The sequence below is a fragment of the Syngnathus floridae genome, chromosome 10 (assembly GCF_059516105.1).
Source record: "Syngnathus floridae isolate MCC-2025c chromosome 10, RoL_Sflo_1.0, whole genome shotgun sequence".
In the NCBI taxonomy this organism is placed as follows: domain Eukaryota; kingdom Metazoa; phylum Chordata; class Actinopteri; order Syngnathiformes; family Syngnathidae; genus Syngnathus; species Syngnathus floridae.
In genome coordinates this window covers 2315001-2331915 of record NC_142422.1, presented here as the reverse complement: position 1 = coordinate 2331915, position 16915 = coordinate 2315001, and the positions used below count along the sequence as shown (strand labels likewise).

The window sequence follows — 16915 nt, the reverse complement described above, 5'->3', positions numbered from 1 at the left end:
CTTGCAATTTTTTTCCCTCAGCGATGGCGACGGGATGACGAATGTCCGCCGACTTTTATTTTCGCCGCTTTCCGTCTTCTCAGCGGAGCCTCGTTAACGCCAATACGGAATCCGCATGAGGCTCGTTGCGTTACTAAATTATATGCAAAGTTTCATTTGCAGAGGTTTTGGAGACTTTTTATTCACACTGTCGTACTTTATTGTTTAGCCATATTATTTTATTGACTTATTTGAAATGCCAGCCGTCAAAGTTCAAAGGCATAAATAGACAAAAAAGTAAAACAACAAGAGCATTTTCGTGGTTAAAGTTTGAGCATATATTTTGTTGTAGAATAGTCAAGTTGTAAACTTTTTTTAATATTTCCTACTAAATATATTTCCTGCTTGGGAGTGATGAAAAGGGTCCAAATGGTCCACACAAGACGATGACTAGCACAATAAATAAGACAAAGCACCTCGCTGACAGACCGGACCTTTGGGAGACAATTATCACCTCGCTGCACCACATTTGACTTTTTTTTTTTTTTTGCACTTTTCAATTCTGAAAACTTTTCAAACTTTATGATGACAAACTCACGCAAATGACGGGAAGAAAAAGGTCACAGTGGTAAAATGAATTACCACTTAGCCCTGAGTCTACTGCTTAAAAAAGATTTGATGTTAATGAGTGTTGACTGTAAGGCATTTTTTCTTTTTTTTTATTGTTGTTTTTTTTCCCTTCGCTAAAATCAATTAGCATAACTTTGACTTGATGCTTTGATTGCACCCGTCAATCATCGGTGTTGTTATTTATTTTCATGCTATGTTTTGAAGTTCACTTCAATGCTTAATCCAATTAGAACTGGAGTCATTACAGATTCGACAAACTTTGTCGTCATGTTATACCCACGCTCGATGACAAAACAGTTTAGCTTCTTGTGTACATGCTTTACGTTTGGTAGCAATGGAATAAAATTTCTCAGAGGAGTGGCAGTAAAAGGCCCCTGGGTTGACCCTAAAATGGCAGCTTTAAATCAAAATGGCTGACTTTTTGTTTTCGATCTTTTCAGATGTGGCTTCTTGAGACTTCATTACACATCACCATTGAGTCATGGTGCAACTTTGTGGAGCCGTCTGACTTCATAGCAAGACTGTAAGTTGAAATCCTGTACAGTGTTCTGAGGTCCTCTCTCGCTACTTGATTAATGTAGTGTAGGCGGAAGGTGTGGAAGTGCAAGAGAGCATCATGAGAGTGTTATGGGTGATAGGCGGCATCTGCAGGAGTAAACAGATGACTTAGTACTGGCCTTTTGGCAGAGGCATGCGTAGGGAAGGTGGGTGCGCTGGGCTGTGCCTTGACATTTAGCGGGATTAGAAAAAGTTCCTCTGAGAAGGTGTCAGGGGTTCCTTGGCATCGCAATCACGTGAATCTTCTTCACGGTGACCTCCGAGCTAGCGAGCAAGTTAGCATTAGCTCAAATGAAATCACGAGGAACCACATTCATAAAAAAATTAAAAAGTGACAGGCAAAGATTCATCCGATTTACCAATTAATTGACAAAAGAATCGATAGACTAGTCAATTATCAAAACAATCGTTATGGTGCATCCCTAAACTTAATTTGTTCATAATTCGTTTTAAAAAGTATATGACATACTGTAATTAAAGATATTGAGCATACGAACTTAAAAAAAAATGTTAATACCGCTAAATAGTGATAGACCTTTTCATTTGTGACTTTTTTTTGTTTTGTTAAGCCCAGTATTTTTCATACAGCTCTCGGGTACTTAATAAATTGTCCTGTCACGGGACGCAGGACTGCCAATGGTGTTTTTTAATTAATTGTACTAATCGTCGTGCTCCACTCATATCAGGTAAAAGTGCAGAATTCATTAACCTTTGTCGTCTTAATTGCTTTTGGGGGCATTCCCGTTGCGAGATTAAAACGACACACACACACACACACAAATGAAACATCTTATTAAAGTGGGAAAACACACTACAATGTCATTAGAGCGCGGCAGGTTCTGCTGAGAAAACAAGTCTCTTCGTAAACATTCACAACTACACTTTCCACGTTTATTTATCTTGTAGTAGGAAGGCTCAGTGCTTGTTTTTATCTGACGGGCAAAAAACAAATAATATTTATATTTATTCGTCAATAAAATTGTGTATAAGGTTCTTATTGTTTATAATATTTGTTATTTTTAATATATTTTTTTAAAACACCCCAAAATGTAGTTGAATGGACAAATGTTTTTTTACACCTTGTCCACTTGTTCATCATCTTTTTCCCGTGTTGTTGTTTTCAACATCATCATAAAACAGCCGCCCCAATAATGAGTTTTGTGTGTTTGTTCAAAACAATATTTCTTTGAATCGCAATGAGGGCTGACGTGAATTTTCATTATCAGTTAACGAGATGATTACCGTTGAGCTAATAAGGCCAGAAGAGCGGAAGGTAGGCCGGAAGCTTTGCAAAACTTTTAAATGTCACTTACAAAAACAGATAGCATAATATCGTGGGTTAGGAAAAAAAATGGTTTATCAACCATTGGCAGATTCAATTAAAAACATACATCAGAAAGATTTTCTCAAACTAAATCAAGTGTCGTGTTATATTAATCATTATAAATGGGACCCTCATTTTCTGTCTGCACACATTAGATAAGCCAAAATGGCTACTCCGATAAAAAATGTCCAACTTCTTGTTCACTTATAGGAATGGGTCCTGGAAAAAAAAAGCTTAAAAATGTAATATCACCGAACAATGTATATAATGAGTTTCCATTGGGGCATAACAACGGTAGCCAAAGCTAAATTTTAATCACTAGCAGCATTAGCATAGCACCGTAAGGCTTAAAAGTGTAAATAATTTTGTAGAAATGACATTTCAAACATGGCGCTCTGAAGCATTTTGATACGCGGGCTGTCGACTTGTCCGCCCGACGGCTATTTGTGTGCTGTCGACGCTAAGCTAACGCTAATCCCCATCGCAGCTGACACAGCACAGCCATCTCTGTAAAATGTGTGCATGCTTGTGTGTAGTCACGAGAAATTCCTGTGTATGTTAGCTTAGCTGGCCTCAAAACAGATTACACTCTCCATTTATAAAAAAAAAAAAAAAACAAATACTTAGTATTTTGATTTATATATTTGTCATATTTAGCAGTCATCACATGACTTTTTAACCATCGTGATTGCTACTAATGTTGCCTATGAGGATTATGGGGGATTTGAGCTATAGTACAAAAGATGATCTTTAATCTTATTTTCCAGCAAACAGTGGCAATGTGCTTGATTAAGTTGTGGAATGTTTTGGAGGAAACTTTTCGTACATGCGCTTTACGTGTTGCTCTCCCACGTGGATGTCCTTGACCAGTAAGCATTTTGGGCCCTTCATCCAGCAGTACTTAAGCTAGCCGCTGGCTATTTGGCATGCGTGGTGGCATCGCGGACAGAGCGCGTGTCATCACGCTGGCGTCGGCCCGAGCCAGCCTCGCTCAAGGTCGCTCCTCCATGCATTTTTTACAACAACCCAAAAAAAAAAAAAAAAGACACAAAAATGGCATCATCCTTCTCTCAGTTGTCAGCGTGCCTGTAGTCGTCCATCTCTGTCAACTCAGATCACCTTCAGTCCTACACACCATATTTATCAAAGGCCACGCCGACTTTAATTGTTTCAACTTTACTGTACGGCGATTCCTCGCTAGTCGCGGGACAAAGACCGAGCCTCGACCTCAACGGCGAAAATTTGCAAGTAATGGATAATTCCTGCCTAAACATATTTACAACAACTGTGCTGTGATTGGCCAGTGGTTTAGTGAAAGGTTAATTTTTTAGTTAAAACGTGCTGAGAATGTCCAACTTTCCGTAAGTAGCAAGAATGCTTGGAGGAGAAATAATTTTGGTATTTTTAAGGACAAGGGTACATCCTTTTCTCCGGTCCATCATCCTAAACGTCGGCGGTGTCGGCGTGTCAGGGAGGCCCTCACATCACCGGCTGCTCGCCAACAGGATTGCTGAGCCGTGTTGAAGTTACTTTCAAATTTAACGGCCTCCACTTTCCTCCCGCATTCATCGCGACGCGTCGTCCATCTATCTCGGCCCGAGGCGGCGATAGTTCCCGCGAACCGTGAGAGGCCGCCGTATTTCAGCGCGTGGAGAATTCCCCGTGAAGGGTAAGGGATTACGGATTGCGGCCCTCTAAGCCGCCCGGCTGCCCAGCGAGGATGTCTCTGAGCGGCGTAATCTTCAAACGCAGAGCAGAGTGATGAGTGGGCACCCAAGAGTTGCACGGGATCTAAATGTGTTCCGCTGGGTTTACTGGCGATAGAAGGGAAAAAGAGGCCGAGTCGTGTGGGGGGGGGGGGGGGGGGGGGGGGGGGGGGGGGGGGGGAATTTTTCAGGTGTCTCTACTTTATTTATTTCTCTGATAACGTAATACTCTTACACCCTACATTTGAAAACAAATAGCTTGGTAGTTTCAGATAAGAGTGACCCAACAAGTACTTTTGGAAATCGGGCAATCGTTCACGATATTGTGCCGAGATATGAAAACTATGTGGTGGGAATGAATTTAGCTCAACTTGATAAGAAGCAGCAGTTTCAAGTTGTTGCTACTCCCCATAGAAAATTTCCCCAAGTTTTTCACTCTCCATCTTAACTCTGAAGGCTAACCCATAAGTCGCTAAAGCTAACCATGGCAGAGGACATCAGGTCTTGAAAGGTCGGGCATGGCCTGCATCATATCCTCGAAAGTGTGTCTGCAGTTCACAAAATGGCCGCAGGTTCTTCTTGCAGTTTCTGTCATCTTTTCTAGTGGACCCAGCAAGCAGTTCTTGTGTCTGTCAGATACATGCCTTGTAGGAGCGGCAAATTACTTGACACAGTCGGATCATAACAGAGTCACCAGGCATGACGGCGTGGAGAAGCGGCAACCACAGAAGTTGGCTCCACACCAGCAAAACACTTACTTTTAAACCTTCAGGCATGTGTATTTTAAGTAGAAATGTCAAACTCATTTCCACTTACAGGCCACAACCACAACGTGACCTGTGACGGAAATGAATCGGGCATTAAGGGTCTTAAGGGTGCCCGCTAAATCAAAAAGAAGCGATACTAGCTTTTAGGCTCTAACATGGATGGGAGTGAAATCCCTACAAGAAGACTTTATTGATCACACGGTGGGGAAAATTCACTGAAAGAGCCCGAACAAGAAGCGCACTCATCAGAACAAAGCAGGAGTGACACACACATACCCGATCCATATCGTTAACGCGATTAAGCGGCGGACGGGAAGCTTGTCCAGAGCCCCCCTTGTCTGGCCGTCTTATTTAAGAAATCCAACATCCGCCGATAGCATCGAGATGGACCTCAAGACGGGGGGGTGAAGGACATCAGATGTCCTTGGCGGAGACTCTCGAAGATTGAGTCCATCAAAAATGAGGCGAAGGGTTCAGGGTTTTTATTTAAGGCCGAGATGCAAATTGGCTCGCCAATTTACGACACGCTAACGGCAAAGGGTGACCCGGAGGGGGCCCTCGGATCAAGGGGCTTCATGCACTCGCTGAGATAATCAATTTGGAAAACACATACGCACACACACGTGTAATTCGGCGGTGTGCTGAGGTGTAAAATTGTGTGAACTCTCCAAACAGGTACATCCATTTAGGGCGTGACAACAAAGTGCCTTCAGGTGACAACAAAACCTACACGCTATTAGATCAGCTGCACTACGATGGGATGGAATAAAGCTCGGGGCCCCCACAAGGGGGGGGGGGGGGGGTAAGGGGAGTTCTAGGGAGGGGAGGGGCTGAAGCGATAAGCTATTAAAGTGGAGGCGCTTGCTTTGTGTTCTAGCACCACCCTTTGGAGGAGTGAGGAACTGCACCTTGGAGAATAACTGGCCAGTAATACTGCTTGAAAATATTTTCTGTTCTGTGTTCTACCAATTATCACCTTGTGTGGTGATATCAGACACGCAGATAAAATGATAAACTCACTTTTGTTTATATTAAAATTAATCTGCTAACAACTCTTTTTTTTGTGTGTAAATAAACTTGCAACTTCAATAGGCGCACCTGCAACACTTTTATTTATTCATTCTGATGACAGATCAGGCGCGCTCCATCAAACCAGTTTTCTAACAAAGGCACACAATTAGTTTATTATGAGTATTTTTGAGCTTGTTTGCACGATACAAACAGTGGGTTGGTTGGAGTGGCCAATCAGAGAGGAGATGAGGGAACGAGGTAACATTGGGTGACGTCATCGGAGATGTTGCGGTATTGAAGATGAGGAGGAGGAGGAGAACGCAGCCCTGACAGATGATCGTGACAATTTAAGGAAAACACGGTGAGGTGCGTGTATTGGGGATGTATTTTGGCATATTTGTGGTGTGTTGTCATTTCCTTGCTGAGGCGCGTGCATGATCGATGAGGCGTCATGACGAGCGCGCTGCGGCAAACATAATCAGAAATAGTCTGACATCGGTTTTATAAAATAATACTCCTTGTGTAGCTAACCGAAATTCAAACAGCTATGTTTCTAAGTGGGATGTATATTTCTATTACAGCTAGATAGAAAATAGTTGTTCGATGGTCCTCCGGAATACCTAGGTGGCGCTCGAGAACTCATAGCACGTCAAGAGGTGAAGTACAAGCGTCGAAGAAGAACTCAATGTATTTCATTTCCTCCTTACCTGCCCGAACGTCATTAGCACTTTTAAATTCATAACAACCAAATTTACTTGGTTTATAATGTAAAGTTTTAGCTGAATAATATTTAAGGTTTTCATTCATTGATTTTTGTCTTAAATTAGTGCTCACATGTGGACGAAGAGCCGTTATATTTCGTCATTGCATTGCAGTCACGAGTCTTTTAGTGATAATTTATTTTATAGTTTTAACATATAGTTTTTACACCAAGATTCCCCTGGACGACATATATGACCGGTGGGAGGACTGCAGCTCCAAGTCGATGCAAATCCGTGAGAATAAATTAGAATACAGATGGGAAGTCCATTTATTTCAATAGTTTGTTTCGAAAAGTCTATTTTTAATGCCTTCAGAAAGATACACACAATTCCAGTATTTTCAAACCTTTACTGACACTAAATGTTACACTAGACTTTAAGCAGCTCGACTTTTGTCCTTCTCCAGGTTCACAGTGTGAAGCCAAGATTAATGTTTCAAAGGAGGGTTTGTAGCTGGGGTCAAATTTTAAAGCCTTGTTTTGGGTTTCCACCATGGGTTAAGAGTTTTGTATTAACTTAATAACAAAATGATTCCCTCTCCCCACAGATTATCCTAAAAAATGGAAGGCAGGAACTTGTGAGTAAAGTACATCTCTTTGTCAGAGTAATAGGTGACCCGTTAATCCATTCCTGACATCATGTGTGTGTTATGTCTGAATAGCTGTTCCTCGGGCGACCCCGAGCTCCTGGGCCAGGACTCGCGTTCGGTGGTGAGCCGCTTCCAGCAGCGTTACTGGAAAACCAAGCAGACGCTCATCAGGGTGAGCGGCACAAAGGAGGACCAACACGTGGTGGCCTCGGACGCAGAACTGGATGCCAAGCTGGAGGTCGGTTTCAAATTAGGGTTTGAGTTAGGGTTTGTGACTGAAAGCTGCTTTGTTTTCATCCTTGTGGTTGTTTTGGATGTCAGGTGTTTCACTCCATCCAGAGGACGTGCATGGAGCTGCTGAAGGTGATCGAACAGTACCAGAGGAGGATCTGCTGTACGTGTCGCCCGTTTAATTTGACTTGTAACTCCGAACACGTCATCCAAGTTTCAGTTGCTTTCAGTTCTTTCCCAGGAGGAGAACGAGCTGGGTCGTTTTCTGCGCTCTCAGGGCTCTCAGGACAAAAGCCGTGCGGGAAAGATCATGCAGGCCACGGGCAAAGCGCTCTGCTTCTCCTCCCAACAGAGGTCGGCCTCACACCGGCACCCGTGCAGATGACTGCCACCGCTATGCTAACGCTCACGGTAACGTCCTGCCGCAGAACGGCGCTGAGGAAGCCCCTGTGCCGGCTGTACCAGGAGGTGGAGACGTTTCGCTTCCGGGCCATCTCGGACACGTGGTTGACGGTCAAGCGCATGGAGCAGAGTCGCACCGATTACAGAGGAGCTCTACTGTGGATGAAGGACGTCTCCGCCGAGCTGGACCCAGACACACGCAAGCAGATGGATAAGTTTCGCAAGGTAACCCATATTGCAGATTTTTATGACAGGATAATTTACTAAATGTCCACAAGAGGGCAGCCTTTCTCAACAAAAATAATGTGATGCCTGATAAATAACACACATCTGTCTTGTGTCATCACATTTAATGTGTGTGTCAGGTTCAGGCGGAGGTCCGCTGCACTAAGCGTAGCTTCGATCAGCTGAAGACGGACGTGTGCCAGAAGGTGGACCTGCTGGGAGCCAGTCGCTGCAACCTGCTGTCCCACGTGCTGGCCACCTACCAGGTAGGACTCGTCGTGGGTTAAGATTATGGGTTGTGACCCACATGCTTTCTGGTGTCCCTCCAGACCACTCTGCTGCACTTCTGGGAGAAGACCTCCCACACCATGGCCGCAATTCACGAGAACTTCAGGGGCTGCCTTCACCACGAGGTCCACATCATGCCAATAGCGCCATTTCGTGTTTCACAATATTTCATGTTGAATCTGATGACAGGAGCCATCAAGGGAAAAGAAGAAGAAGAGGAAGAAAAGTAAAGCACAGAAAAAAGATGAAGACAACGCTGCTCAGGAAGAGTATGTAGCTAAATAAACTGAACTTGATTTAAAAAAAATAATAATAATAAAAGCAAACTTTTGGTGTGTGCGTATTTTTGTTTTGTAGACTTGTCTCATTGGGGGATGACAACAGAAGCAGTCCAACAAAAGAAGGTAAAAATGTTCTCAATTATAGTTAAGAAAAAAATTGGAATGAAATCACTCAGTAAGAAATTATTTCGACATATATGATATGAAAGTAGGATAAAGTCCATCAACTACGACGTTACCAACACCCTACTTTGGATGTTTAAGGAGAAACGTGTGAATCATCCTGGGAGCTTGCGGAAGAGGACAAGGACGGCTCGGCCTTGCTGGAGGAGATCCTGGGAGGCTTGACGCTTCACGACCCCGCCCCCTTGTCCCGACAGTGGAGTCCGGTGTTTGGAGACACCCAGGACGGAATCGCCACAGCTGCAGAACCACGCTCACTCTTTCTACCGTCTCAGCTTCTGGACCAAAACTTGAACCAAGCTGCTCAACTCGCAGGTATGGACAACTCGGGGAAAGAAAGTGTTCACCGGAAGATGAATGCCCCGATTGTTTGGTAGCTTCAGAGAGAGGCGGGACCACCTCGCAACCTGTCGCCATGGGAATTGAGCACCCCCAAGATGCCAGTGGATTTAAAGGTACAATATTAAGACCTTCTTCTGATTTTTAAGAGCAGGCTTTAACCGTCTCCCGTCTCCATAGCAGGGAGCTCTTCCGGTCCATCCAAGGATCTGTCTGCATGGTTCAATCTGTTTGCAGACTTGGATCCCCTGGCCAACCCGGACACAATCGGAAAAAGTCACGCTGAGCAACAACTTCAGAATGCTTAGCTAGGTGCGTGGCCATCCACGCTAACTTGCCAGCCTTCTACCAAGCCATAGCAAACATTCAAGGGATGTCATTTGCGCTTCCTGTTAAGAGTGAGAAATGCAAACGGAATGAGCTTCAGACTGGATTTAAGTGGACGTATTATTATTTTAGCCAAGCCAAAGACGACCACGCGCTCTGTCGACCCTGGCGTGTTGGAAATAAAACATATCATGACAATACATTTACATTTTCTGTCTAATATTGTCACACGTTTTGTTTGGGTGAATAAGACTCTTTAGGGCAGCGCTTCTCAATTATTTTCCGTGATTTTTGCACCCTCCCATGTTATTAACATTAGAGAAAACAAAAAAAATAAAAAAGATCTATATTATCAATGTTATAATATATTATTATAAGATCGTTCAATATTTTTCCATGGTGTCCCACTGCACGTTTTATTGCCTGCTCTGTTTGTGCTGTGTGTGGTAGTGTTGGCTCGTGAATCCTTTTTTCAGTTTATGACTTAAACCAGTAGATGTCAGTAATGCACATTGAAGCTGGTGCCACCTCACCATAAAACAAAACGAAGAAGAAAATGGGTTATATGCAATTTTTGCAAGAACAATTTATTTTAGGATGAACTATCGATACAAATATTTTCATTTGATTGAAGGAAATGGCGTTAACCACTCGACCAGAGCCTGCTCGGAAACATAAGGAGATTTGGTCCTATTGATAGGGTATCCATCCAAACATGTTCGGTGTTCAAAGTTTCAACGGATAGTCCGAAGCAACAGTTTCCACAGTAGTCACCATGACAGGCGACCACCTGGTGGCGTCAGTGTGCCGAGCGCCGTTGGACGATCGGGAGAAGAAGATTTGAATTGACGGATGTGACGTCAGGGCTTTAGGTCAATTGAAGACAGGTGCGCTCAAGGGGAGTTATCATATGCAGGTGCCACCGAGCGCGTGGCGGCGGACGGTTTCTCAGGTAAGCTAGCATGCTAGCAAATGTTTGTCGTCTGCTGCCGTTTTTCGCGACGGACTCCGTGTTTGTTGCACGATTTTTGCGCTCAAGGGGAGTTCTCAAATGCAGGTGCCACCGAGCGCGCGGCATTTTCTCAGGTATGGAAGCAAATGTTTGTCGTTTCTTGCCGTCTCTCACGACGGACGCCACGTTTGTTTGTCGGAGGATTTTCACAGGGCGACTGTAGGCGTCGAAGTTAACTGGAGACCGTAAGGAGAGTTTTCAAATCTGCCCCAAAATGTGTGCTTTGTTGCCTTTTCTCACAAGCCTTTATTTTGTTTGTCGCAGGATTGTCGTACTCTCGTGACTCGGCAGGCAACGTCACGTCCACCGCGAAGGTGGGCCTGGAGGTAAATTGTAGGCCGCAGGCAATTTAGCCCGTGAGCAAATGTTTGCAGTTTCTTACGATGCCATTTATTATTTCTTGCAGGATTTTCGCTGTCTAGGGAGTGCTTGAGGTTTGGGCACGGCACGCCACAATCGACTTTGCGTCGCGTCGTTGCGCGTTTTGGTGGGATTTTAAATGTCTTTTGCGGTATTTTTATTTATTTTATTTATTTTTTTTAATGCTGGCCAGCATTTTTTCATTCGTTTGTTTGTAGAAGGTTCGTAAATGACGCCGCCGATAAGCGCGTTTGTCTGACAATGAAATGTTAGATTGACTCTAGTCAAGTAAACCATTTATATTATTATATAATAACTAAATTATTTTATATTATGCGTGTGCCATTTCCGTGTAATGCAAACTGCTAAATGTAACGAATTTGTTACGTCATGTCCAAATCAGAGCAAATCCATTCAAAGATGGCGCCCGTCCGCCTGCTCTCGTTCCATTACGCGACAAACATTTGCGCGGGTTATTTTCTCCCGTTTTGGACGCCGCCAACCTGGATCATCTGTCCAATGTGAGGTGAGTTGATGAATGATGAAATGAAAATATGAATTATAATCCTGAATAATTATTATAATTTACTACAATATAATGATGTATTTTTTCAACTGCAAAACTCTACTTAGTATGTATAAAATTAAAATATCTATTTTTGTTGCAATAACTTTTGTTTGTCTTTTGTAGCCCTAGAAAAGGCTGCCCAGTCAGCATCCTTCTATACAAGGCAAGCAGGAGGCTCTTGAGGAGCTATTTCAGTGATGCTGAGGACACTGAGGAAGAGAAGTCCTAAATCAGGTGAAAACCTGTTTTTGTCAAGTTTCAGCTTCCCAACACAATGGTTGTCGAGTTTTAGCTTCCCAGCACACAATTAATGACTGTCTGTGTTATTGTAGGCTGCAAGAGGAGCCGAATGGGAAAAAAAGTATAATTCCACATGAAAAGGCGCAATGGCCTATCCAAAGGCGCAATGGCCTATCCAAAGGCGCAATGGCCTATCCAAAGGAGCAATGGCCTATCCAAAGGAGCAATGGCCTATCCAAAGGAGCAATGGCCTATCCAAAGGAGCAATGGCCTATCCAAAGGAGCAATGGCCTATCCAAAGGAGCAATGGCCTATCCAAAGGAGCAATGGCCTATCCAAAGGAGCAATGGCCTATCCAAAGGAGCAATGGCCTATCCAAAGGAGCAATGGCCATATCCAAAGGAGCAATGGCCTATCCAAAGGAGCAATGGCCTATCCACAGGAGCAATGCCATATCCAAAAGAGCAATGCCATATCAAGTCAAGAATCAAGCAGCACGCTGCAAAAGTCAACATGTGTGGATCATGTTCCCAGGAGGGGGCAGTGTGGTTGCCTTGGGTTATGGGTGCACGAGGGAAAGGTTGCAGGTGTGGACAGTGTTTGGGGTCTGACGGTTGGTCTTGCTTGAGAGGTTGTGGCTTAGCTGGATCCAGCGGTGTCTTGTGCTTGGTTGCCATCGACGGCTCACTTGGGGGAGGACGTGGTGACTTGGATAGAGACAAACCTGAACTTTGACTTGGAGCCCAATGTCCAAGCTTGCCATATGACTTGTACCATTTTGTCTTTTTCTAAACTGCCACTGTCGTGCTTGCTTCGTTCTTTGTTCTCCCCCATCGGTGTAGGGCGGCGTTGGAACGAGCCGATCCCGAATGTCCAATTTTGCAATTTGACTTGTAGCATTTTGTCTTTTTCTAACCTGCCACTGTTGCACTTCATCTAACCCTAACCTACCACCACTGTGGTACTTGCGTTCTTTGTTCTCCCCTAGGTGTAGGACAGCATTGGAGCGAGACTGTAACATTTTGTCTTTTTCTAACCTACCACTGTCGTGCTTGATCTAAGCTGTGTGTCCTTTGTTCTCTAGGTGTAGGGAGCGGTGTTTGGGCGAGCCGGTCCACGAGGAAGACGTAATGATGCGAGCAGCGCCCAACTCATTGCACGTTCTGCCATTTGCAGGCCGGACGCAAAAGGGGGGGGGGTGCGCGCACGGCCCGATCCGACCCGGCGACGGTCACCAATAGCTAGCCGCTGTGATCAAGTGTGTAAGCAAGTGACCGACAACTTGGGGTGCTCTTTGAGTTTCTAACATTTCTTTCTGTTTCTGCAGATGGCGACCGGGATGTGACACGATCTGATCAGAGGTGAACGGACCGCTGTGGCATCGCTCTGAAGTCGCCGAGTTTTGAGGCAGACCTGCTTCCCTGTAGGCGTCGACCTGCGCAGCTTCGTGTGAAATGGATTTTTTTTTTTTTAAATTTACACCAGCGGTGTCCCAATGTCTGCTTGAGGGCTGCATACTGAAACAAATTCAGAATTCTTTGACGCAAATTCATTAAATCAATCACGAAATGTTACCATTGATATTTAGTGCTACAAAGCAGTGTTGTGTTCATTCGTGTGGCGTGTTGATCAAGTTGCCCCGAGGCTGCCATTTGGACACCAATGGTGATGTGTGTAGGGCTGCACGTGTATTGGAAAACTGCCATATGGTGGTCTAGGTTATTGACATGCACTTTAAGACGGCAAAGATTTGTTTTTTCATGTCTCAAATGAAACATTTTCTTGCCTAACTATTTGTAATGAGTTAAGACGATAAGTCATTGATGTAAGTTTAAGTTAAATAATCTATCTGATCTCATTGCGATCAAATAGTTAACCTCCATCCAAGAATTTTTCACAACTTGCCTCAGTGCAGTGGTCTGGCCCAATACTGCCATATCATTGATTTTCCAAAATGTTGTGCAGCCCTCATTGAGTGCCAAACGTGCAGCGATGGCAAGCTACCGCGCAGCGACGGCAAGCGCAAGCGACCGCGCAAGCGACGGCAAGCGCAAGCGACCGCGCAAGCGCAAGCGACCGCGCAAGCGACGGCAAGCGCAAGCGACCGCGCAAGCGCAAGCGACCGCGCAAGCGACGGCAAGCGCAAGCGACCGCGCAAGCGACGGCAAGCGCAAGCGACGGCAAGCGCAAGCGACTGCGCAAGCGACTGCGCAGCGAGACTTTTGTGCTTGTCTTGCAAGGTGGAAGGAGCCGGTGGACGGAGGCCACCAGACCCGCGATTGAAGGAATCACCCAAAGAAAGCAGTCGCCAAGTGTTGAAGAGGAGCCTGATGCATGACTGGCCAAGGCTGGCCAGAGGCGGTGACATGGCAATCCAATCTGCAAGCGTAGTGTACACACTTGTTGGTTTTAATTTGATTTCCTTATTTTTCTGCCTTTCAGCTGGCAGCGGATGGGGCGAGCGCCAGCCTGCACCGAGAGGGACTGGGATGCACCCACAAGACCAGGGAGGGGGCAGGTAATGAGTACGTTGACAGAAGTGAACCGCATGCAACTGAGTGCCGTTTGTCTTTTTGCACTTGTGGAAGGCGGGTCCAACACCGGCCGGAGCAGACCCGGACCTTGGCCCGTGACGAGCGGCCCACACGAGACTGATGGGTGCAGATGCAGCCAGCGGTTCGGGGGAGTATGACTTTGTTTTTTTCTTTTGTGCTTTCCCTACCCCTGTCTGTTTGAATAGGGTAACTAGTAGCACGCACGGGCATTTGGGTTGCTGTGACCTTTAGATACGAATTGGCAAAGTAGACACCCCCTGCCTCCCTTCCAGCCTCCCTCTCTCTCTCTCGCTCTCTTTCTCCAATGTGCCCGGCAGTACCTGCATGGCCTGGTGCGCTCAGGGTGGAACGTGGCTATACCTTGCCCTTTGTGGAATACCAGGGTATAATGTCTGCCTGCCTGGGTCCCAGTGTCGTCGACGGTGTCGAGGACGAGGAGATTCTCCGTGACGCTCTCCGTGACGTCACGTTTTCCTCTTTTTTTTCCCCTCTCGGGGCCAAGCCAGCTCTACTCAGGGAACTGTCCGGTTGCGCTTAAGTGCGTACCAAAGCCTCTTCTCATCTCCTCTCGCTCTTTCCTTCCCTCCCTTTTTGTAAGGGGTTAAACATTTCATAACCCGGATCGCTCCAATGCGGGAGGATCGTATGAGACATGCGCCAGCCCGTGCGTGCCGCTAGTTACCTGATTCAAACTTACCTCAAGGTTGGGGGGGGGGGGGGGTGCTAGTGGAATTTTTCCCTTTGGCAAAACCACCACAATATGTCTGCCTTTCAGGATTGCTGGGGCAGTGGATCGGACGAGTGCCTGCACAGAGAGGGACTGGACAGGACCGCGAGACCAGAGGGTAATAATAAAAAACTTTATTTGTAGAGCACCTTTCATACAAGAAATGCAGCTCAAAGCACTTTACGACAAAGAAAGAAAATATAAGCGTTGAATTCTTCATATAGGAACAGACATAAAAAGAAAACAAAGTTCATGTATGCATACGCAATTAATAAAGGGAGCTTAAAATAGGAGCAAGCTTTAACAGACAGGTAATGAGTACGTCCACAGAAGTGAACCGCATGCGACAGTGCCGTTTTTCTTTTTGCAGTACCACGAGGCGGAAGATGAGTCCAAACGTCGAATACCGGCCGGGCGGGGAGGAGCCAACCATCGGCCGACCTTCGCCTGTGATGAGCGACCGACACGAGACGGACGGGTGCGGATGCGGCGAGGGCAAAGCGCCCAGCCAGCATTTAAGGAGAGTATGAGTTTGTTTTTTCTTTTGTCCTTTCTTTCTTTCCCTCCTTCCACTTCTTCACTGGGTGTGCACACTGGCCGTCTGCATGAGGCCTCTCTCTTTCTCAGCGCTGCGTCATTTTGCAATATTGTTGTTTTACTGTTTTTTTAATCATGAAATGAACTGTTTGTACTGTAATTGTGTGTGTGTACCACTGAACGGCAATTAAACTGTGAACTGAATTCAAGTGGTCCATTTTAAACATTGGCATTGGCAGTCTATCGTGCATACAAACTGGAATCATTTGAGACATTCTCAATGACAAGACAATTGTAAAATTAGGCTGAAACAAAATTGACTTGTTAAATATGCAGTGTCAGATTTTTTATTTTTAACTACACAAAGAAAAGCTGGATGCATTCTAAATTGTTGACAAAAGCCAAGTAGCCAGACACCCATAGATGCAAACGACAAGTGTACAAACGGTGTCTGTTGCGATCAAGAAGTCGTCTTTGGCAACCCTGCTTTAAAATGGCCACCGAACTCAGAATCTTGCAGAATGTTGTACATTGTTCTGTACGAGTAAAAGCTGTTTTAATGTGGTCAGAGCCATTTTTTGGTTTGTTTTGAATAGTCATGCATCATGACAACAGAGGTGTGTTTGCTTCCTGTTGGTGGTCTTGTAAATAAAGTCAACTTTGGTGTCATCATTCGCGATGTGCCTCAACCGATGGTGCATCTCTTGAATGTGAAACTTCTTGCATGTTTTGTTGCAGGGCTTGGCGTCCCCATTGGCTGTCTGACTACAAAGAAGGCTGTTTCTGTACAGTCCAGGTCGTTGCTGAGGTCAATTGAATGTATAAACATAGCGTGTAACGTTTAGGACCTTGGCTTTCAATTCAAAGCACAGTTGCTGAACCACACGGCCAGCCTTGGTACATGTACGGGGTGGTACCACCCACTTCAGAGTAAAGTAAAGGCCAGAGTGGTCGTCTTCCTACCAGCATCCTCATGAAATTGACCATATCAGACAGGCTAGATGAATTCCAAGTGCTACCACCGGGTGGCAGCATATTTGCCTCAAGCTGTCTGGTGCTGGGTTAATGCGTTTTCGTTGTTTTGCCCAAAGCAACCGAATACACATTTGCCTCAGCCTGTCTGACGCTCCATTGAACTGTATGCAATAATTTTTAACTTGAAACAACTACATTACAAATAATAGACGTCTTCTGCCGTTTGTTTTGCCCAAAGCAACCTAACAAATACGCATAGGTACTGCCGCTATCTCGTCAATGTGTATGTCTCTACAAAGCAAATTCATTTGCATAATAAACCACATGCTAAAAAACATTC

At 45.1% G+C, this 16915-nt stretch overlaps 1 protein-coding gene and 1 long non-coding RNA gene across 27 annotated transcripts in view; both read left to right on the top strand.

Annotated features, from left to right (window-relative positions):
- The first annotated feature begins 1113 nt into the window (after positions 1 to 1113).
- On the top strand, positions 1114 to 9803 carry ica1 (islet cell autoantigen 1). 10 transcript variants are annotated; one of them, XM_088387912.1, is made up of 13 exons: positions 1114 to 1132; positions 7284 to 7313; positions 7398 to 7563; positions 7647 to 7719; positions 7787 to 7910; positions 7985 to 8183; positions 8324 to 8449; positions 8513 to 8596; positions 8661 to 8740; positions 8829 to 8875; positions 9017 to 9250; positions 9313 to 9390; positions 9455 to 9803. In XM_088387912.1, exons 2-13 carry the CDS (start codon positions 7297 to 7299, stop codon positions 9580 to 9582), a joined length of 1356 nt encoding a protein of 451 aa, XP_088244038.1. In that variant the 5' UTR covers positions 1114 to 1132; positions 7284 to 7296; the 3' UTR covers positions 9583 to 9803. The 10 variants fall into 10 exon arrangements, with proteins under 10 accessions (XP_088244038.1, XP_088244039.1, XP_088244043.1 ...); XM_088387913.1 differs by lacking the exon at positions 1114 to 1132 and adding an exon at positions 6220 to 6341; XM_088387917.1 differs by lacking the exon at positions 1114 to 1132 and adding an exon at positions 6248 to 6336.
- A 357-nt stretch (positions 9804 to 10160) lies between these two features.
- LOC148391709 (uncharacterized) overlaps positions 10161 to 16915 on the top strand; it is a 6759-nt gene continuing 4 nt past the window's right edge. The window contains exons 1-9 of one of the 17 annotated variants that reach the window (XR_015861036.1): positions 10529 to 10553; positions 10659 to 10687; positions 10766 to 10798; positions 10878 to 10939; positions 11020 to 11775; positions 11874 to 13039; positions 13109 to 14299; positions 14370 to 15181; positions 15434 to 16915. The exon at positions 15434 to 16915 is cut by the window's right edge and continues 4 nt beyond it. This is a non-coding gene — a long non-coding RNA (uncharacterized LOC148391709). Of the gene's footprint in view, positions 10940 to 11019; positions 11776 to 11873; positions 13040 to 13108; positions 14300 to 14369; positions 15182 to 15433 lie in introns of all 17 variants that reach the window. The other 16 variants (XR_015861034.1, XR_015861033.1, XR_015861027.1 and 13 more) reach the window with 16 other exon arrangements.

Excerpts from the sequence above, each read along its gene's own strand:
- ica1 (XM_088387912.1), top strand. Across the intron at positions 7,720-7,786 it reads GTACCAGAGGAGGATCTGCT|TTCTTTCCCAGGAGGAGAAC; the intron begins GTACGTGTCGCC and ends AGTTGCTTTCAG. Across the intron at positions 8,597-8,660 it reads GGGGCTGCCTTCACCACGAG|GAGCCATCAAGGGAAAAGAA; the intron begins GTCCACATCATG and ends ATCTGATGACAG.